General features: G+C 43.7%; 1 protein-coding gene across 11 annotated transcripts in view; it reads left to right on the top strand.

The window, feature by feature from the left end:
• Positions 1 to 23,025, top strand: part of pde4cb (phosphodiesterase 4C, cAMP-specific b) — a 42,236-nt gene that overhangs the window by 4,330 nt on the left and 14,881 nt on the right. For 2 of the 11 annotated variants that reach the window (XM_029828623.1, XM_029828622.1), the window contains exon 1: positions 21,822 to 22,294. In XM_029828623.1, the coding sequence (XP_029684483.1) occupies positions 22,161 to 22,294 (134 nt within the window). In that variant the 5' untranslated portion in view covers positions 21,822 to 22,160. Of the gene's footprint in view, positions 1 to 293; positions 566 to 4,399; positions 4,491 to 4,995; positions 5,184 to 6,390; positions 7,053 to 15,512; positions 16,181 to 17,060; positions 18,369 to 21,821; positions 22,295 to 23,025 lie in introns of those variants that run through there. The other 9 variants (XM_029828620.1, XM_011615059.2, XM_011615058.2 and 6 more) reach the window with 9 other exon arrangements.

Raw genomic sequence — 23,025 nt, 5'->3', positions numbered from 1 at the left:
ACGCTGTGCGCTGGCAGGCCAGTAACTCTTTCTCTTTCCCCTGCTGGTGATAACATCCTCCGTCATGCTTTGTTCAGCTGTTCTTGGGTCATCACATTAAAAGGTGTGACGAGGTTCGCCTCGTATTTTGATGCAGCTGTTAAGCAATAAATTCTGCTTACGATCATAAACAGTCCTTTGGTCCGGGTCCTCCCGCTAATGACGCGAGTCCCTTTATCAAAAGTAGGTATCGAAAGTCTGAATGCTTTATGAGGAACTTTACTGTCGGAGGATGGCCTTTTATCTCCGTAAGATTGGTCCTGATGATGAATCAGTGTTTAAATGAGACACCTCACTAATGTTTTATTCATTTACTGCGTTAAACTCTCGCGCACGCCTTTGCTGCCTATTTCATCTTTTATTCATGTGTGTCTGCTTCCCAATTATCTCCTCTCCTTATCAATGAAAACTTTCTATTTTATGATGTTTCAAAAGGAATAAGATGTGATTTTAAAACCACTTCTTCCCTCTTTATTTTAGCTGCTGATTGCTGCAACAACAACAAGCTTCAATGTCTTGGCTTGAGGTAAACACATGCACACACACATGCGCACACACACAGATCACAACTCAGTGTTTTAAGATGCTGTTTTTATTTATTTAATCTGGGTTTAGCTGCCTGTGGTCTTGACCCTGTTCTGTTGACTCCCAAGAAGGTGTAAAAACTTAAAGGAAATTGTTGTTTCAATCTCTTAAATACCAAAACATTGTCCTTTGACCATGAAAAAAACCCTAAAATCTCCATGGTGACAATGTCAACTTATAGAAACATTTTGTCACTTTGAAATGTATTTTTGGGGAAAGTTGTTCTTATATCAAGTGTAGAACACCACAGCTTTGTGTCAGTGTTAATCATGGCAAACACTCCAAGTGTCCAAACAGACCAAGTGATGTTTCACTCTAACGAGCTGTGAAATACCCAACATACATGAGTTGGAGGACGTGAGCGTGTCCCCTCTCACCGTTTCAATACGCTTCCATTTCTCCAATTACTGTGTAAGTCTGCCGGACTGTCTGGGAATGTCGGCGTCATAATGTGTGTGTGGATAGGTTCCTGCAGTCGGAGCATGCACTGATTTAGCATTTTACCTATGCACATAGATGAGTGTGTACATGCTAAACACCCTGTATAGTATACAGGGTGGATGGAAGCCACCCTGGGTTCTGCTTCCACCAGAAGTGAGAGTAGTAAAAACATTGTTCTTCACTAGATCAGTAGTTCATATCATTCACCCAGGATGTCTGATTCTACAATTAAAATGTTCAAATGTGGGTGATAAAAACACACCAGACTGCAAATAGGTCTCAATCCAAAGAGTTGACACCAAGCAGAATTATTCAATCATCTGTGCTCATCAAGGAAAATAATTACCAGAACATCTTGAGCGTCTCTTAGTGACAAAAAAGCTTTGATTAGATGTGGCTGAGAGCAGCTGATTTGCCAGAATGAGGCAGAGCAATGTGTTTCTCACAGAACCTCAACAGCTGTTTACGCTGCACTGGCACCCTTCATACCAGCCTGGAGCTGGAACGCCTGAGAGGATCTGGACCGAGAACAGGACTGTTGAGACGTTCGTTTCTAATCGCTGCGTTGTCGTGTTCGCGTTTGCTATCGCTAATCATGGTATGATCACAGCATTTATTACCACCACCAAACCAAACAGGCAGCGTGACAGCAGCAATCTGTCCGTCCATCCGTCCCTCCGTCCATCTGTCCGTCCGTCCGTCCGTCCCTCCGTCCATCCGTCCGTCTGTCTGTCTGGCAGGTGTATGTGAGGAAATGAGCTGCTTGGCTGAGGTCTGCACTCTCCAAAAAATAGAGCTTTTTTCTCTCTAATTTGATGCACTGGTCAGATTTTTAGTGCCCCATTTTCCATTCACATTATCACCCCCACAGAAATTGTGGCAAATGCCATTAAGGGCGTGATTAGATGTTATTAGAGAAGTATATCTTATATTGGATTGCTCTAATCAGAGTAGCGAGCCTGGAGGTCGGCAGGTACAGTAGGCTTTCCGACCTTACCTATACAACACCGAGCAGGATTATTGATTTTTATAGAATCATTATGTCCCTGCCGTGACCCATGCTGCGACCACATGATATCAACTAACTTAATTTAAAAGCGACTACCTGTTTGTGATCTTGTCTGCCTGTGTTTGAGACAGGGGAGAGGTGAAGCTGCCCACTCCTGCTGACTGCATACAAAGATCTGTACGCCATGTGCAGCTGCAGTGCTCTTTTTTGTGGCGTTCTAAATTTGCTTTTCCACACAATAAAAAAGACAAATGTTTTGCTGAAAAAGAACACGTGAAAATGGATGTTCCAATCATCCCCTTTTAATCCTGGTGACTCATTCTAACACATAAAGTGTCAGTCAGAGACAAGAAAACTGCTTCCATGGCTGAAATCATTTTCTACTTCTGTCTCCAGTTATTATTTCATGATATATTCATGGATTTAGGAGTCTGTTCACATTTCTATGTTTTAGTAATAGATTTATTTAAGAAAAAAATGTTACTAGTGTATAATTAAACACTCATACCTAATGTTCTCCCTGTAGCAAAACTAATGCTAATCCCTCATAAGTTTATAGGCTGCAGGTTATTATCTAATAAGTGCTGATTTGAAAATATCTAATTTCCATTACACAGATTGAAAATCTGACCTTTTGCCAATTTAATATGGGCTTCATGTGTTTCACATGAATTTTGATTGGAAGCAAACTGAGAAATAGAGCCCTTGTTGTCACCCACCTTTGATCTTAACTAAAAGGAGTCGTGAGGAGGCCTTAATCCCTTACTTGAAGTTTGTAGTTTGACTCCCGCTGTGCCCGTTCTCACCACCTGAGTCACAGGCATTGATGCGATTGATTAATGGGCAAGTACCATCATGGAGGTAGAGCACCTGCTGTCCCATCTGATGGTGCAGGACACAGCAGCAGCACTGCCTCGGTGTCACTCACGCTCCCCGTGTGCTGCACATGCAGGGAATCAGCCAGGTGATAACACAGCCAGCCTGTTCCACCACTGCTGCCGATTGGCTGAGCCAGAAGCCCGGGGCTGGGAATGATGTTATATTAAGCTGTTGTCAGGGGAAAGAATCATGTAAGAGTTAATTTTCCCCCACGTGTTAAAAGGATATTTTCAGTTTTTAATTGCATATTCCCAGTAAAGTGTTTTAGTGTAATACATAGTGTGCTGCTGTCTGCTTCTGTTTGGGTTTCTGGGCTTAATTAGATGTCTAAGTTTTGTTGTTTATGTATTCAGATGCATGATTCCCATTAATTGGAAACATTTCAGTTTTCATTGTATAGCCTTTTAGCCCTGACACGTACGGATGGCTGTGCGTGCCTAAAGTCAAATACTGCAACTGCGTGTTTTAATTGCAGAGCGATGTTTACGGAGCACCCGTCTGCCTACAGCAGTAAATAAGTGAGGTAACAGAGGCGGCCAAGCCTTAGAATATGAAGTCAGGTTTGGATCGATGGCGTGTAAACAACATTACTGTTTTGGGAGGCGTTACGTTACTACTGTGCTCGGAGATCAGTCAGTCCTCATTTGATTATCTGGGCGGTGTTGTGAAATACGATGCATAAAATCGAATCACTCTACATTGCAGCACTGGGGCGGCACAAATGAAACCAGGTTACATTCTATATGGTGGGAAAATAACATGAAATGATATGAATGGCTGTTTGGCGGATGATGGGAAACATTGTTTCTGATTTGATATCTGTCACGGCTGCGTAATGAAAGGTGATAAGATGGTTTTGACTTCTATGTTGTCTCATGCAGGCCACAAATTAGCTGGAGTGGTTAAAAATAAAGAACTCAGAGCCAGGGGTCAAATCTTGACCCCTGCTATAAGGTGTCGGTGCTTCTCTTGTGCCTGTGTGGGTCTCCTCCACTTCTTTTACAGTCTAAAAAATGTATCCGGTGTGATCAAACAACCAGAGAACATTTTACCACGAATCAGCACCTACTCCTGTAAAGGAAAGTGAATTTGCGCTGACTTTATTTACAAAAATGTCTTAAATACATACTGACACCATTTTAGAAGCGAATTATATCGCGGACCGCCGGGTCTGGTTGCTTAGTGGCTGAATAGTTTCAGTGAACCTTCTGCCTCAATGTTTTGGCATCAGATTAGGGGTGGGGGCTGCGCTCAACAGGTTTTTTAACTTTCCACAGTTTGACATTTACGCCCTCTTCAGCAACATCAACATCCCAGGGGAGTTTAAAAAGTGACGGTCTGGAAAGCATCTGTCTAACTGACGTTACCCGCGCTCACTATGGAAGTCAACTGTTACTGTATATTTCCAGGAAGGAGCCTGATTAAAGGATTTATGTCACATCATAGGCCCTCCGATCTTTTTGCCTGAGGATAAATAACAAACTGGATGAATCCGTGAGACCTGCAGGTGGACATTTCCTGAAACGCTACCTGAAAAGTAGGTGGCTTCTCGTGCTGGATGTGCTGGCAGGTCCGTTGGCGGTGTTTTCATGTGAATGACCAGGCAGAGAAGAAGCCTCATTTTTTTAGGTGATGAGGTGGTGATGCTTCACTGCAGAAATGTGTTTAAATTCAAGGCAGGGCGCTGTTTTGACAGTGCTCTGCTTGTGTTGGATGAAGGAGGTATCCTGGTAATTAATCATGGGTGTAACCAGGCACAGCAGACACTAAATATGAAAGCCTCCACCATTCTGTTTGATTAGCTGTTGTACCAGTGCGCCCACATCATGCCAAAATGCACCTCAACAATTAGATTATGAATGCAACAGGGACAAAATTGGGCAACAGGGATATGTGGTATTTGATGCCAGGGAGCTCATTAAAGTACTTGATTAATCTCTTACAGATGGTGTTTATACTGATGAAATTGATCACTTTAGGTCCATAAAAGTGATGTCCCAATTTGGTCCCCTTCTTTTGCTCTCACCCCCCGCCTCGTTCAGGTTCGCGGTGAGTCCTTGCCTGCAGTGCGGCGGCGTTTTTCCGGGCCGATCATTCTGCCTCCTCTGAGTAGGAGATACTCATCGGATCACCTACGCGAGGGCCGGTGGGCATCCTCACTACACGGGCTTCCACTGGATCAGCTGGAAGTGTTGTACAACCGAGCCCTGGCAATTTATGATAAACACAGGTCAGTCACACACAGACACTGTGTGTGTGTGTGTGTGTGTGTGTGTGTGTGTGTGTGTGTGTGTGTGTGTGTGTGGATGTGGTTAATCTATCGCATCATTCCTATGTTTCCTACCTTTCTCTCCATTTATAGTATTCACTCATGAAATAATGCTGACTGATTTTTATCACAAATAGGTTTTTGATGATAGAAATTACATCATTTACGATTATCCTCATTATCAAACCCAGTGGTTGCACAACACCTGCCGAGCGTTGAGATCTGTGATCCAGCTGCCTCTAGTCGCCCACCATGCTCAGAATAGCTTTAATATGGTGAAATTTCCTGTCATTCAATGGATATTCTAAACAGGAAATACAAAGAACATTTCATTTATTGGATTTGCATTGCAGCTTTTAAAGAAAGTGCCCGGCATTTTGTTGTACAAGTATTTTATTGTTGAAGGCCTTGATCAAATGGAAAATCATGGCCTTTAGACTCAGTTCCTGACTTTTGTAACAAAACAGTTTAGGATCAGGCACCTGGTACTGTTTTAGGACCCTTCCCATCACTTTCTAGGAGGCTTAACGATGACCCATGACTAGTTAGGAACCCTGCATCATCCTGTCACACACATTTGACCCAAATTATACACTAAATTGTTTGGCTCAAGTTAATTTAGCAGTAGGGGAAAAATTAGCATATGGAGCATCAACAGCAAAGTAATGCTTCCTTCAGTGGTCTCTCACCTGCTTCCAGCCTCTTCTGAATGAGTTTTTCCACAAAGCACTTCCCAGTTTCCATCGTTAAGTTGTCTGTTGCCCAGTTAAAACCAGTTATGTTGACTGTGTATCTTTTCCCAGCCAAAAGCAAATATTGTCAAACAGCTGAGGTGAATTGGGAGGTGTGGTAAAGCTGCATAAATGTGTATATGCGATTATCACGGTCGTCTATACTTTTAGTATTATCTGCCATCTAACACTAGAAGAATCAGATCCCAGATGGCAGCCATAATTGGATAGTCCCAGTCCAGAGGTTTGCTAAAATACCTGTCTACCAGTCTAAAAGACCACAGTTGGGACATGGTGGACCTCCATCCATCCATCCTCTACCGCTTATCCAGGGTCGGGTCGCGGGGGCAGCAGCCTAAGAAGAGAAGCCCAGACTTCCCTCTCCCCAGCTACTTCTTCCAGCTCATCCCCAGGCGTTCCCAGACCAGTCGAGAGACATAGTCTCTCCAACGTGTCCTGGGTCTTCCCGGGGGTCTCCTACCGGTGGTGGACCTTTAAATTAGAATGTTGCATGTTGTACTACTGGCCTGTGATTTATGTATGTTATTGGAAGAAGGAAGGAGACCTTACAGTGGGAAAGGGAAGAAACAGACGATTAGACTGCGTGGGCAAGGAAGAGAGCGCGAGACAGAGAGAGAGAGACACTGAGAAAGAGAGAGAGAGACACTGAGAAAGAGAGCGCGAGACAGAGAGAGAGAGACTGAGAAAGAGAGAGGGAGGGTTCAGGTTTCAGCACTTGAGCTCGTGGACAGCAGCGCAGCACGACGTCGCGCGAGTCTCAGTGACGGGGTTTCCTCCTCACACTCTCAGACGCTCTGTGTCGTTTTTCCGCTTTAATTCAAACAACAACAACAACGACGACGACGACAACAACAGAGGTTAAATAAAGTCAGAAGATGGAGTGCGGCGGGCTGAGCAGAGAAGGAGCGGGACTCGCCAAGCCGCCCAAACACCTGTGGCGGCAGCCCAGGACGCACATTCGGATCAAGCAGCGCTTCAACTCGGACAACGAGCGCTACCTGTGCCGCAACCGGACGCTGGAGAAACTCCGACCCGGGCTGAAAAAGCCCCGCATGTCCTGGCCTTCCTCCGTGAAACGGTAACTTTGCCCCCTCTCAGGCGTCTCCACACGGCTTTAACCGAGTTCGTGCGTAAATTAAAACCGTGGAAGGACGCAGTTACTAAGCAGTACGAAGCTAATTTCGGTGCACATTCATAAATAACTTTGGACACTTTCAGCATCAGGTCGATCATTTGTGCAGTTACTGTTGACTGGTAATATAAATTAAATATAAATAATAATTGGGCAAAACCCCTCTATCATGAGTAGTTGAATGTCATTGGCTGGTAAAATATTTAATCACGGCCTCATTAGCTGATATTTGAACACATTTTTTGAAGAATTCAGTCATGAAATTGTTGGTTCTGTTTGTCACTTTTGCCTCCTCATTCTGGAGTTCTGCAGTCAGTTCTTCCTAAAATCTGCAGAACCCGACCAGAACCACTGAATAAATCCAGATTATTCCTTTACGATGTGCACTGGATGAGAGTATTTTCCAAAAAAAGATATTTGTCATTCTTTGTCTACATTTTTCTAGTTAAGCAGTCAAACAATTAGCATCTTAGAGTATTTACTAATGTTTCATTTTAGAGTCAGTCAACTGTTTTTTAATGAAATACGCATTTATGGACCAAGCTGATGAACCAGTAGTTAAAGAAAAAATAAAGGAACTTTATAACCTGGTCATAATGGGGCGTCTACGCTGCACTGGGCTTTGTCTTTAAACCACATCTGTACGTGATGGTGAGATTTCAGTTAGACTATTGGTCTATGATAATTCGATAAATGGATTTTGCCTAATGGCTTATAAATGCACTCAGGGGCCATAATGAGATGCTATAACCCCCCTTAGTGTTTAGTTTGGTAGCTTTTAGTCGTCGGTTGATGCAGATATTTCACCATAATGACCAAGCATCCGGAAAGTGAAATCACACTTGTAAAATAAGTAATGACACTTGAGTTAGTTGGGATCAAATATTGGCGTGGTGCTCCGGCTCTGGCAACAGCTGCGGATGTTCTCCCGATAGGATCGGTCGTTCTTTTCAACTCGTCAGCAACGTCTATGCTGTTGATCAAAACAAATTGGTTTATTTAGCCTGACAGACAAAATGGGTAATGGGAAGACAAAAGGACAGTTAAAATGGTTGTCCTAAACAGACAGTTGTTGTTAGCAAAATGCCTTTAGCTGACGTTGATTAAGCATTGAGATGGCAGAATAATGGTTTTGTGACGCTCCATATATCTTCGTGCAATAACCTAATATCTTTGGGAACAATTTCATTCATCACTGCTTTGTGGTAGATTGGATTCCTGTGGCTTCATCTTTGTCCTGTTGGAGACTCGCTACGCAGGTGAGGGAAAAGAGGTGCAACCTTTAATGGAGGCTTTCATATTGCATTCTGGGAACATTGGAGATTTAATGCAATTATCTCTTATTGCAATTGTTTGGAAACAGGCAATTACAGAACAATGACACAACGATTTCCAACTTCATGTATTTTTTTGTTGTTTATCTTATATTTATAGTAATTGTTTTCAAAGTAAACAGCTATTTAATCTTACTTAGTAATTACACAGTCCTTACTGAATACATTCATCACTTATAAGAGTGGTTGGCAGTCTTAGAGACAGAAAGAAGCGTATCAAACCCATTTTTATCAAAGCTAGCGTAATGTTATGATACAAGAAGTAATATCATCCCCATTCTTTGGGACCTCTGTGTGTCTGATTGGCAGATTAACCCCAAAACATCTGCATCTACACATGTATGTAAGGTGGATTTTAGATGTCCAATTTCCCAAAGGTCCCTGTTTTTCTCACACGGATTTGATTTAACATTTGTAAAGTTGATGTGGGTGTCAAACATCCATTCATCCATGCATCCACCTGTCCATCCTGATGGGGCTCTTGGGAATTCCGTGCTTGTGTCTAAGTCATGTCAAAGCCAAGAAACCAGGTGGCAATGAAGCAATTACTTGTTTGTGGTTGTGATATTTAATCCAAATTGTGCTTTGTGTAGAATCACAGTGAGTTCTAATTAAGCTGAGAGTCAGAGCCGTCACCTCTGGGACTCATTGCATGGATCTTGTGAGAAAAACAACCGTCATCTTGACCGATTGTCAACTTGAATCGGGAACAACCTGCTTTCACACCACTTCACGGAGATAGTACCAAAAAAAATGCATCTGTTGCTATGGAACCCACCTATTTTCTGTGGATCTTGGTATAAAGGACCCACTAGGTATGTGAAGAGGAGAGCATATGTATCAACAAAAGACACAAAACCATGAGCTGGGGTTGTTCTGGGCAGGAGAAAATGACATGGTCGTTTTTCAGTGCACTGACCCACGTATGAGCCGTTATGTAACAGAAACAATGGCCGGGAACATGGGAGAAAATTAACTGTGGAATCAAACAGGGCCAAGGGACTGTGCTGCCTTTGTGTTTCCAGGACATTTGAATTCTTCTGTTTATTTATATTTTGTGTCATTTAGTAATATTTTTCCCTGGTCTAGTAGGTGATATACATCTAATATGAATATCCTGGAGCCAACAACTATCAGGTTTGTATAACGACTCCATCAGAGCTGTAGCTGAATCTTGTTTTCAAGGACAGTGTGCAGATGTGTGGGGCTATCCAGCTGCAGAAGTGGAGCGTGTGCACCCCTCATTGCTGCGCTCTCTTTTAATCCCTGTTATCTGTTATTTCGGTGAGTCCATATTCACTTGCTTGAAATGGCACAAATGCATTGGAACGACTTCAAAGGTCAAGGTGTGTCACTCGCTGTATTTTGTTGCCAAAATGCAATTACAGAGAAGCAGCTTCTTCAGGGAAACCTAATGAAAGCGCTGTAATCATGTATTGGCTCATTCCCCATTATTCCAGAGCTGTTTTTGCTACCAAAGTTTTGATTAGAAACAATACTGGGGTGTGAAAGAGAACATCCATCTCAAACGAGTTTAGAAAGGCTGAGACTTGAATGTTGATGTATTTTCTAGACAACCTCGGCTAAAACAGGCCGGCCGTGCTTTGAAAACAGCTTCGGCTTCATTAATTCGCACCAAAGAGGCGTTCAGGGTTCTTTTGAGCCCATGTTTTGTCTTTGCTTGCATTGTCTTATGATCATTGGGGTGTTACACCATGAAAAAGCTCTGAAAATTATGTTATGACATCAAAACACACCTTGCAACATAAAAATACCCAGATGATGTTGATGTGGATGCTGGGTCCAGACGATCGCGTCGATATCTACTGCAGATTAAGACGTCAGTCACGATCAGCCTCAGGAGTGTTGACACCATCAAACCGGTCACAGTTTCCAGTCGCTGCTGAATTGTTCCAGAGAAAATATTTACATTACTTAAAAATAGAGCAACTACTGTTGACATTTCCAGACCGTCAAGGAACAAAAGCCCCCCGTGAATTAAATTCTCTTCCTCTGCTACAAATTGTTATGGATTCTTCATTGGACCAGTTTTCTTTAACACTGGATCACTAGATTCCCAACAACGATACTGTCGGCATGTTCATTATTTAAAACTGATGGATCACAGAAGGCCCCACATTTAGCATCCTGGTTGTTCTTAGAAGCTCCATTATTAAGGTTTGGGGCTCTTTTTCTGTCTGTGGCTGCAAATGTAGCTTTGTGACATACATGTCCTTTGGCACTTATGTTTACTTCATTTAGAAAATCTTCTGATAAAACCAATGTTTTGCAGATTTTTGTGCCATCTGGCCAGGGATTCAAACTGGCAGCCTTGGGGACACTTTTCTCATCTTGTAATTGTCCATGACACCACAACACTGTATGCTGCATCCAGCATTAATTAGCTGGGTGTAGATGGCCTGTCGGATGTATTTGGATGCAGAAAACAAACAACACAACATCTGGCCCGTTACCCACATCAGCTGTTGAGTGAGATCGAGCTGATTGGGAGGCTGTTTTGTCTTTTCTACTGATTTTTGCACACAGCCCAACGCTCCCCCTTGTAAGCGCCCATAAAGAGACGATAACGATATATTAGCTGCAGCAGAAGAAGCAAAGACAGCATATTCTTGCCACAGGCGAACAATGAGGCAAAACACTTAATGTCTCTGATTTATAACGATTCCGCAGATCTGCTTGTTGGTGGGAAGGGCACTTCTGTGCCAATTAGCCAGCACCAACACAGAAAGAGGTTTATGTTTACATTTAAACTCCATTTGCAAGGAAGCAATGCAAACAGTTGCCTTCTGCGTTCCGTTTGCAACGACTGAAATGCACAGAAGTAAAAGTTGTGGATTTGATTGGTTTGAGCAGTTTATTTGTCTGAGGGCCACAGATATCATTTTGAGTCCAACTGTTTAGAGACTGCTGATGGAAAATCCATTTTTCCCCTCAATGTTCCTCTTACGTTTGAGCACCAGTGCTGCAAGTCGTTGTTCCCTCCCTGTCATTAATGACGTGCCATCTGTCGTCCCTCAGAGAAGCTTCCATGACAGATCAGAGTGCTCAGTTGTGTTCCACTGCAGAACGGCTTTGCATATGAAGAACCCTTTTTCCCGAGTTGGCCATTTCTGTCACTACCCTCTACTCTTGTACCACTTCCTCCTCTCTGTGGTCGATTGAACACTGGTGTGTCGGGTTATGTTACATCAAATCTTTTCTCTTTTTTGTGAATTCAAAACTGTTGGGAAATGTTGGTGTTGGAAGGGTAACTACAGTGTCTCTGATCATGTCAAATCCATGTAATGTTAGCCAAGTAGCGGTCCAGGTTTATTTTAATCAATTTAATGTGCAAACAAAAATGCATCCTTTTGGTGCATAGCTCCAGATTCTAGCTCAGAGCTCATTTGCATTTCCAATCACATCTGTCGCTTCACCCAGAAAAAGACAGTGGTTTAAATCTCTTCTTATAATGTTTAGATTTGGTCACCCTGTCATTTCTGTTCCATTACCTGTTCTATAGTGAGTCTACATCCCCACAGGCTGCTGTGGTCTGTGTTAGAGGAACCCGTGGGCACTTTTTATTGTAATGAACATGATATTTACCCGAGCATGCAAGTTTCCTCCTGCCAGTCTCATTTACATCAGAGCTAAGTGTGCCAGTCTCCCCCGGGACATGCAGGGCATCCGAAAAATGGCGCCGTAATGCTTGTGAGGGGAAAATATGGAGGTGTTTCGAGCTAAATGTGAGGGATGTAAGAGAGGGGACAGGTCAGTATTTATTAACCAGAAAGCCAGTGATAATAGCAGCATGAACAGATGTGACATGAAACAGTTTGGATCATTCCAAACCCATTTTAATCATCTCTGGTGGGCTGGAACGTCTGTGGCCTAGAGTTTGTGCCGTACCATAGTCTTTGTTATTTAATTAACCCTGTTGCACATTTACCAGTCACACACTGGTTATGCTGATTACCCCACAGGGGGCCACGTGCTCATCAGGAATGTTCACAGAATATCACTCTCACATTTAAAGAAATGTCTGTTCAGTTGTTTACCACAAAGGCAAATGGAATGAACAGTGGGGGATGGGGGGGGGGGGGGGGGGGGGGGGGGGGTAAAAAGTCATCAGTTACATGTAAAAAAGTAAGGTCTCTCCTCCCCCCGCTAAAATGTGAGAGCGCGTCCAGGCACATGAAGGTCACATCCTAGATGAGTAACAACACACTGCTGTCTTCGATGAGCACCCGGTCGCCTTGGTGATGCCGACTCCGACCGATAGCTTTATCTGATACTGACATGATAGCTCTGTCTCCAGAGTCAGCTCACTTAACCCCAAATTGACTGATGCTGTTAAGATGCACAGAAACGTTTGTTCTGCGACTCCGTGTGAACTTCTGCCTCTGTAATCATCGTATGAGATCGAGGCAGAATACCTTTGTTTTTAATGGCAACTACTTTGCGTTTGAAAGTGCCACCGACCTAAAAAGACGTTGGTATCAGAAGAACTAGTGACTCACTTCTGAAGGGCCCAATTCCTTGTAATCTTGAAGTGGTGGAATAAACCCTGCTAACATCCATCCTGTTAACTCTGGCTCGATCAAACCGCCGTATGACGTTTGTGGTCGTTTGCTGAGCAGGATTGTGTTGAAACCTCCGTGAGCTACGACAACATGAGACTCTGGCTCCCATCCAGAACGAGCCTCTTCATGTCCCTGGCTCCTCTTCTGCTGGGGCTGGCTGGGATGCAAAGATTCCATCTGGAGTGGCTTACCACACCATTCTGTGCCTGTCTTCACACTGTAACCTCATTTGTTATCGTTCACTCCTTCCTTTGCATTGGATTTTACATTTGCAATAATTGTGCATCTGCAGACTCGTCAACAGAAACTGGAGGTTAAAGTTTTTGTTTTTTTGACATTAATCCAGTGGGGGTTTTTTTGTGCATTGTGAGGTTTTTTGTGTGTTTGGAAATATATGTATTTTAATGAGCGTCAGACGAGGGTCGATGAGAGGGAGGAAAAAAAAAAATCTCCAGCTTCTTTGGAAGTTTACCTGATTTATCGTCGGAGGTGGCAGGAAGAAGGTTATGCATGAGTCAGTGGAATAAATACTTCCACGCTTCTCAACATTAGTCACATTCAGAAAAAAGCCCAAGGTTCAGCTCCAGTTTTTCCTTCTTATTGACTCATAATGGCAAACGTTTGATTGATGTGCCCACGCCATCCGCAGTCTTTATGTTTTCTGTTCTCCCACTCACTTTAAATACAGCGGGAATGCTGGACGTTGGCTGTTTACGCTCACCTTGGATGAACTATTCACCACATTCCATGTGGGCATTCTTGGGGAGGGACATTTTGCCTGGTCCTCACATCTTGATATTGCTGTATGTGTGTGTGTGTGTGTGTGTGTGTGTGTGTGTGTGTGTGTGAGAGCTTGTCCACGTCTAGGCATAGACACCATCTGCAGTTCACATTTAGTAACATGTCATACAACAGCTGTGTTTTTGTTATTGGACCCCCACCAACCTGTTTAATAGTATTAGGCTGGCTGCACCAAAGCTTTACCAAAGTGATAAAGAACTTTATTAAATGAAGTGCTCTGATTTATAAATGACAGGAACATGTGTTTAAAGGTTGCTCTCAGTGTTGTTAAGGTCTGCAGACACAAACTGATCCCCAACTGCTGAATCGGGTTTAGCTTGTTTCCTGAAGGTTAGCAGTGTAAAGCCAGCAATTCACAAAAATAGAAAAAGCCCACAGCGAGGTTCGAAGCAGGGTGGGCGAGAAGGGTAGGATCAGGTGGCACAGTTGAAAACTGCACAGCGAGAACAGGCAGAGTGAGCAGAAGGTACGAGAAAAGGGGCTACCAAGCACACGAGTTACAAGCTGTTACCGCTGAGGGATAAACGGCGAATTGGAAGCGTGGACCGGTCCTAAATCAGGAGGCAGGTGAAGATGGTTGTCCGGAGATGACTTGCAGGTGTGTAGAGAGGGAGAAACTCCTAACAAGGATGCTTATACAAACCAGCCTCCGTCAGATACCCGAGTCTGGGCACAGCAACGCTCCTAATCCATTCAGTATTCCACCTCCTCCCCAGCAAATTAAAATTTGTTCAGTTGTGGGAAAAGTGGACTTTGCAGAGCAATAAATCCCAATCAATCTTCCACAGGCACGCTGTTTAGCAAACAAAGAGACTTTTGTGCCTGCGCATACTTGGACGTGGTTAAAGGCAGATTGAATACATCATCATTTGCATTTGATCCACTCTCGAACTTAACAAAATGTGAAGATGGAGGCAGTAATGTAGCTTTTGTGAGTTTTCCTTCATCTATCAAGCTTTTCCAAAACATGAATTGCCAGTTATTCTTGCCTGGTCCTGTGCTGTCCAGAATAATTCATGTTTCGCTCTTAAGGTTGCTTAGTCAGGCATGGAGCAGGACTATCAATAACAAAGATTTGACAGTTTCAGCATTAGCTCTTGTTAAATCAGGGCGTGCACGTGGACAAAGGAGAGAGAACAGAGGCGCAATTCAGATTTTAGCGCTCGTTTTAGTCATTCTAACACTTCAGTTGATATGAGGTCTGTGATAATTGCACAGCTGAGATTCACAGTGGAGGCTAAAAAGAAGCCTTTCCGCTGTTTGAATGATGCCTTATTGAAATCCTACTGAAAGCATTTATTTATGAAAAAATCTTGTAAAAAAGTTGCTCACCTGAGACTAAAAAATTTCCCATTGCGCCACCTACTGCACACAGCTGCTGTCGGCATCCTGGACAATAAAGACAGTGGGAACCTGTGGAGCTGTCTTGTGACCTGATAAACAACGTGTAAAGCAGAGTAATCGTGGAATTTGTGGAACACTATAGGGAATATGCCTTAATATTTAAACACAAGCAGATCAATTTCAGTAATCCTGTTATCCAGTTTTTCAGTCAGTCCCAGTGGGAAGCAGCACTGTGTAGCTACAGCAAACCACTCAAGTGACAATTTTACTGTTGCATTATCTTGACAAGGCTCTGTTTTAATCAGCAGAGCCCCCCCCCCCCCTCCCGCACCAGCACAGTAACGTCTCCCCTGTCTGCACTTCTCAGAGCAGGCTTGGCTTTTGCCTCCTGGCAAATGTAACTGGATAACATGCGGTGAAGGAATGAAAGAGATGTAAACTTGTGTGCTTGAGAGCTCCAGGTTTACTCCCGCATTAACATAGTGATAGTTCACCAGTGGTGTGAACTAACAGCACTATAATTCAAGCCTGGCCATATTTAGCCAGGGCTCCGAGCTGTGTAAACAAAGCCCGCTGGAGAGGGAGGGTCATTCACCAGCTGAACCACAGCCACCGTCCAGTTTGTATCTGTCCTCCAAGAATTAAAAGGAAGGAAATCTCTATGAATAAGACCACCGGATACAAGACACCTGTGGATTTCCTCTGAGAGACAACTGCTGTGTTGAGATGGAGAAACAGGACAACGTCTGTGGACCCAAAAGGCTGCAGGAAAGAGCGCCATGAGTGAGCCTCCCCAACAAACCAGTGGGGAGGCTGGTTGCTTCCCAGTGTGCAACCCTCCAGCCTTCCAGCTGAAGCCTCAGACATCTCGTTCGCCCTGTGGATCACCAAGAATGTCCCCCTGCGGCTCTCCTCGAAGCTCTCCTCGCCATTCTCCTTTGCTGTTCCGCAAACTCCTGATGAACCGTAGTATTGCGCTGCAGCGACGCTTCACCTTGGCCCACACACCCAGGTACCGTTACTTTGTTTAATGTTCCTTTGTCATAAAAGTGACAAGACCTCCAGCTGTGGCGGCTGGCCGTTGGGTGGTTTCAATTTAATCCGCCTCTAAGTTTCCAATACTAAAGATCACAGTTTAAAAATAACCGTAATCTTTTGGAAAATTAAAGGATATTATTACACTAACCTAACGCCACATGCCATTTTCATTCTGACCACCTCATAGTGAATAACCCTGTTTCTTTGGCCATTTAATTAGTTTGTATAGCAGCTAACACAGGTTTGATTAAACTCTGGGAGAAAAGCTCCACTGATCTGACAGAGTTTAAAGATTAGCACACTAATTAGGTGTGTTTGAATGTGCAATCGGGTAATTAAATATCTGTGACACACAGGAATCTATCAGGCTGTAGAATATTGTCCCATAAATCAGGTAAATACAGTCACACAAAAAAAAATATCAGCTTTATTTTAAGATATTAGAGGTGTGTGTAAAGGTGTGAGATTAAATTAGTGCTAGAACTGATATTTTTCAGATCTTACCTGCCATTTTCTGCAGGGTGAAATGTTAATAACACCATGTTTCTAGACCATAATGTGTGAAAAGTTAATGAATGTTGAGAGGTTGTGAAATTTATCTTCACACTCTTCTATTACTCCTCTCACTGAGCCAGTAGTTGTCATTTTCAGCTCCACGACTCCTGTTTGTACTGAATCAAAAAGTGAAAACATATGTATAATAATTTCAGTGTGTTATAATTTACAATCTGTTCTTTTATTAAATGGTGTAAATTGATGAATATAAATACTTGCCAAGATAATGTATCTAGACAAGCTGTGGATACAGTGTTGGCAATAGACAACATAAAAGTGTAATCCTTCAGTACCTCGCTGTGACCACAAGGTGGCAATATAACACAAAAAGCAAGGGCAACGAATTACCATTTCACGTTTATTACACAAGTTATATCAATTTACATCTTTTCTTCAGTGAAGGTGGCGTATAAATCAATTGGATAACATCGGAGCCCCTGGCGTGACTCCTGGTCTCTGCCTTTGTGCATGGAATGTTAACTAATGGATGGGTCGAGCATTTAGACCTCTCAGAATCTGATTATCGATGGCTGTCCTATTACCATCTGTTCATAGTTACACATTATATAATTGTGATTGTGTTGTGCATTGTCCTGCAAACAGTGTTATGCCCCATGTTGCCACGCTGTCTAGCACCAATTCTAACAATACACCCTCACTAGTAATGTAGCTGCAGGGTAGCTGCAGGATGGTATCTGGTCAGGTGGTCCGTGGAGGTCACGTGTCACTAAAGGCTATGTTAAGCCAGCAGAGACAAAAACACTTGTCAGCCGTTCACCGGAGTCAGATGTCTTTGACATGTTGGGCTACAACAAAGAGGCTCTGACTGTTTCGACTGTGGAAAGTTCAGAAGACAAACGACTCTTGCCATGAGAGAATATTTTGGTAACTTTGGTGAAGATTTGTCTCCGCAGATGAGAAAGAAGACGACACCCTCTGCAAAGACTTGTTTAGAACTTGTGAATTTGCCCACATTGTAATTTAGGATGTTCTGCAACTTCACACGGGGAGGAAGCTGCCATACAGTGTTACTCTCAACAATAGCTGAACCCTTCCCCTTTTGTGCACAACCGACCGAGTGACAGACAGAGATACCAGGCTGATTCTGTCCTATGGATATGTGCAACAAAGACCCATTCAGGAATGGAATCGATGACATCATGTTTGTTGTGCTAGCAACAAATTATTGCAAGAAGAGAAACGAGAACCAAAATTCCTCTGCAGCTGATTCCTGTTAGAACAGCTCTCTTTATGTCTCTTCCCTTGTGGAGAACTATATAAATATCACACGCCAGATAGCCTTTTTGGGGCTTGCCCCGGCTCCAGCGAAAGGACTCCGAAGACTGTATTATGATCTGTCCTCTTCGGCTGAATCGAGACCTCCCGTGTTTGGATCCAGCACATTGCTGGTCGTCGGACCAACAGAACTGACTGATTTTTGAACCGCAGGAGTCTAAATGACAAGCTCGGCTTTCATGTCTTTCTGCATTTTGTCTTGAACTCTATTTTTATTTTTGCGCACAAAGAACGATGAACAAAGACCTCAGGTCGGCGAGAAAGGGGCCACCAAGTAGTTTTGGACATGGTCGGAGGCATTCTTGCTCGGGGTATGTTGCTACACTGTGAAATCTGCGTGTTTACAGAGCAAATCCACATAACTGTGTACAGATGGTTTCAGCTAATGACCAGTAGGACACAGAAACCAAACTTTAACTCCCCATTTCAGATAACAGAGCAGGATAGTGGGCAAGCAAAGTTAAGGATTATACTATTTACATTTACAGTGTTGCTGCTGGGCCACTTGATGAAACTTGAAATCCCCCTCAGCGTAGGTTGAAGTCGTTCAGCAGTGTTATATTACGCTGGTCGTGGACGGCAGCGCGCGGCGCTCACTTCATGGGTTGGAGCTGTCCTTCTGTTTTGTTCTTACGTGACTCAGCGGCCTTTTAGAGGAAGTGACAGTAAATTTGTTTGTGGCAAAATTCATCCCACAGACTTCCTGTTTCTGCTGAAAGCATTAAGCCACGCGAGGAGTTGGTGTCTGTTGGTGGAGCGACGGGCTCGATGTGACCGTTGGCTAAAGTGCCCCTGCAGGGAGAATGTTTTCCATGTCGCCCTGCATGTTTTTATTCCTGCCCTAATTCTCGGGGGGTCTGCTGCCGTTGGTGGACTCAACCCAGCTTCCCAAATTTTCTGCATAATTCATCGGCTCGTGACAGATGCAGTCAGCTTGTGTGACGCCTTTATTTTCTTACTCTGCTTGGCTGAAGCCTCTGAATGGCTGCTTTCTTACTATCTGTTATTAACGGTCACACTATGAGAAATTAGATGGAGTATTTGAGTAGAAGCATGTATAGGGGGTGTTTCACTATAAAGTGGTGAAACAAATTGGGCAATGTTTGCGGATGCCTCAGGCTAACCATCTGGTTGGGTATTAGCGTGCAGTTGAGAACACACCATCCTTGTATTTTTGGCCGCTGTTAACACGTAAAACGTTTGAGCAACATAGGCCACGCAGGAGGCCTTGTCTTAAGTTAAGGAGGCTAAACCAGTCTTCATTTTCCCATAACACAAGCCCGTGAAACGCTGAGCCGCTGAAATCCTACACCTAGCAAATGAGGCGGCCACATTTCACTTTCAACATTACAGCAGCGCTCTGAAATGCAAAGTGCTGCTAAAGATGAGGCGCTGCTGAGTGGCAAATACCACCCTGTTAAAGATGTGCCCAGAGGAAACTAGGATATATGTCTCAATGACATTTCCCTCTTTCCACACCCAGTTAGGCACATTTGATGTGTAAATTAGCACAATAGTGAAATAAACCAGCAGGTGAGCTGGGAACGGTTCTGCGTCCACCACAGCCTGACTGCGCTCAACAGACGTGTGTTTCTAAGTTCTCGTGACAGACAGGCAGCCTGCACCCTCCCACAGCCCCCATCCCCAAACCCACATCGATTATTCCAGCACAAAAAAATTTGACTTTGCTGAGGTCATATTTTCAAATTGCGCTTCATCCATCAGTTTCCACATTAAGAGTAGGGTGGGGGAGATTTGCCCTCCCCTTTAAAGCATTTCAGCCCCACCTTGTCACCGTTGTTGCCCCGTGCTGCTGCTTTCCATTGTGCTTTATGCCTGTTTATGACGCCAGGGCGCCTGACTGCGGTGTGCGTTGCTCCACGCACCAGCGTTCGGTAGTTTTTGGCCACAGAGGGACCTCTGCTGGAAGATCAGCAGCATTTCACATTTGATGAATTAAAAAAAGTCGGATGGAGCTGCGTCAACCCAGTGATGGTTATGGTGATATAAAAGAGAAAGACTTTAAAATGATCCCTAACAGCTGCTTACTTGCTTGGGTTAAGGAGAGGCTTTTCTGTTGCTCTCCTCACAGAAATCATCTTTGTTTGGGGTTTTTTTCTCGAAATGTTGCAGTTCTGAGCACATTTGAGTTTAAATGTCTGCCTAATAACAAGCAGCTGGAGAATAAATCTGAACTTTCAGTTTTTGGGGCGTCACTTGATGGACTCGTCCACTAGGTGGCAGGATCGGACGCTGTTGTAGCAGTGAAGCAGGAAAGTGCGACTCAGAAGCTGGACTCTGGAATGCTCTGTCCTCACTGGGACTGACGAGTTACGTCATCATTTCAGAGAAAAAGTTCCCGTTGCTATGGATTTTAAGGAATCACACACATTTAATAGCAACAGAATAAGAATCTTAACATACCCCAAAGCTGTGAGCACTGAAATTGAGTTTGCGTTGAAATACTTGAGTCCTTCTGTTATCTAAAGTAAAAAAAAAAAAAAATCTTCTCTTTGTTATAATATATACTATATAGTATAAAAAGGCAAATAAATACTGTAACTACTAAATGTGTTGATGCATATTCCCAAACAAAACCATGAGACCGGACACGCACAGCTTATTCTCATTACGCTCGGTAGTTTTCTTGCTGCCAGCAGCCAGCTGGACCGCAGAAGTCATTTTTCTGCAGGATTTGGTTACACATGACCTCACAAGCACCTCAGCCTCTGTAAACCTCTCCCCTGCATCTGTTTCCAGGTCTACAGTGTTTCACAAACATGAAGCAGAGGAGGAAAGAGCTTTAATAGGACAGCTCTTAGTTTTATAAAGGCAAAATAAAGAAGAGATCAGCATGAAAGTGAGGGATACCAAGTAGGGGGATACCCAGAACCAGCCACTGTCAAGTGTTAATAAAAAAACACCATTTTTGCACGACTGTGAAGCAGATTCTTCAAGATTCATGTGATTCTTCCCTTAAGTGGAGGTTGGACAGCTTTATGATTCAATAAAACCTCTTGTTATTGTGTCCATCATAATATTTCTTTCACAGGCTCCAGAATGTATTGGACACTGATGGTGTGTAGATTTGTGCGGTCCACTCGTGTCCAAGTTGCGAGCGCAGTTATCTGTACAGGGACTACGGTTCCATTTAGCAGTACAAAAGTGGATTTTTTGTGTCACAGAGTTGGATGATACTTGGGATGGAGATGGTCGGACCTTTCTGACGTGCCTGGTGTGGCGTCTGCCGACCATGTGTACTGTGTCTCAACCAACAAATATTTGCTGTGATGTCAATAGCATTTATTTGCTCAGTTGGTAAAACTGCCAGTGGGCAAAACTTTGGGGGCAAAACTCCCAGGTCAGAGTCCTGGGAACCAATTAGAAGACATTGTTGGAGCAATAGATCAAACAATGGATACATTAGCAAGCTGTGGTGTTCAGGTTGCTGAGTTTCCTTCTCTTCTGGAGTGAAAAATAAGTCTGAGTTGTGTGTTGAAATGTGTGTTTACTGAACTTCTATACAGTTACGTAGCCACAAGGCACGGTGGATATGCCCGTTTATGACAGACAGCACTGACATATCCACACATGTGATGCAACTGTAGACCCTCCTGTGTCACTATCTGACTCACACATGCTGGACGTGCACCCACACAGTTCATGTATTTTTTCCATGTGCAAGAGAGACCATGTGCATAAAGAGTTGGAGGGAGGGAGGGAGGGAGGGAGGGAGGGAGGGAGGGAGAGAGGAAGGGAGGGGTGTGTCTCCAGAGAAAGGAGGGAGCTCAGCCTTGTACTCCACAATGTGTGTGTGGACCCATCAGCTCTACTTCTCCATAGCTGGATCAGGAGTGTCGCTGAGGAAATGGCTTTAAAAACACTCAACTTTGATGTTCTCCTGCGGTCGGCGCTTGTTTTGTACTGGAGGAACGATGCCCAAACCCACCGAGGACTGCTTCAGGACGCCTGTCTGTGCGCCGTGAGGACCCCGGTGTGGTGTTGAGGTGCAGGACAGAGATCACCAGATCAAAAGATCAGCGGCATGTTTGGATAAAGTAGGAGAAGCTTAGTGAGGAACCACAGAGGGAGGCTGAGCCAACATGAGTTTACCAAATAACTGCATGTATCTGTCCCCTTCGGCCCAAGATCGCCACTTCAAAGTGAGGAATGGGAACATCTGCGGGTCACCGTGTGCTGTCAACCGGCCCATCGACATCGTGCAGAAACGCAGGCGGTAGGCCACCAGATGTGCTTACGCAGATGCTCCAGATGCAAAACTCTAAATACACACAGCTGTGTAAAGTTTTGTCAGAGATTAACAGTAACTTTTGCTGAGTTTGAGATTTATTCTGAATGTCCGTAACTCAGAGTTTGTCCTGATTAACTGTCTGATATATCGTTAAAATCCGACACTTTCATCACAAGTATTTCTAATTTTGGTCTGTGTTGATGTTAAAAGTATCCGCAGCATCAGAAAAAATGGTTTTCAAAGTAAGTCCGATTATTGGGTCCAAATGAAAAGTATTTTTAGTTAGCATTTGAACTGGGGACAGCAGTAACCACACACCCAGAGCAGTAATAGTATGTACCAGTGGTCTTTTTCATGTCTTTAACTCAGTTAATTGCTGACAACAGTTATCTGTTACCAAAACAGCAGAACAAAAAAAAACATCAAGCAAGAGACCTCTATTTACATTTAAATGTGCTAATGAATCGGTGCTGCACTAATATGGGGGTTTGTGTGTGTTTCTGTGTGATCGAGGGCTCAGCTGAGTTTTCTAAAAACTGGTTTTGTGGTTGTAAAGGTTGGTTCTACGTAAATGTCACACACATGGTTTCTGTAGCTGAAACAGTGTCCGCTGGCTTTGGAGTCACAAAAGAAAATCTGACTAAATTTGCAGCTGGTCAGTCACAAACGTATGGTGACATCAGCCTTGGCAGGCAGGGAGGGTGCGCAGGACGCCT

This window comes from Takifugu rubripes, chromosome 20, assembly GCF_901000725.2.
Source record: "Takifugu rubripes chromosome 20, fTakRub1.2, whole genome shotgun sequence".
NCBI classification, from domain to species: Eukaryota; Metazoa; Chordata; class Actinopteri; order Tetraodontiformes; family Tetraodontidae; genus Takifugu; species Takifugu rubripes.
This window is presented reverse-complemented; position numbering and strand designations above follow the sequence as displayed.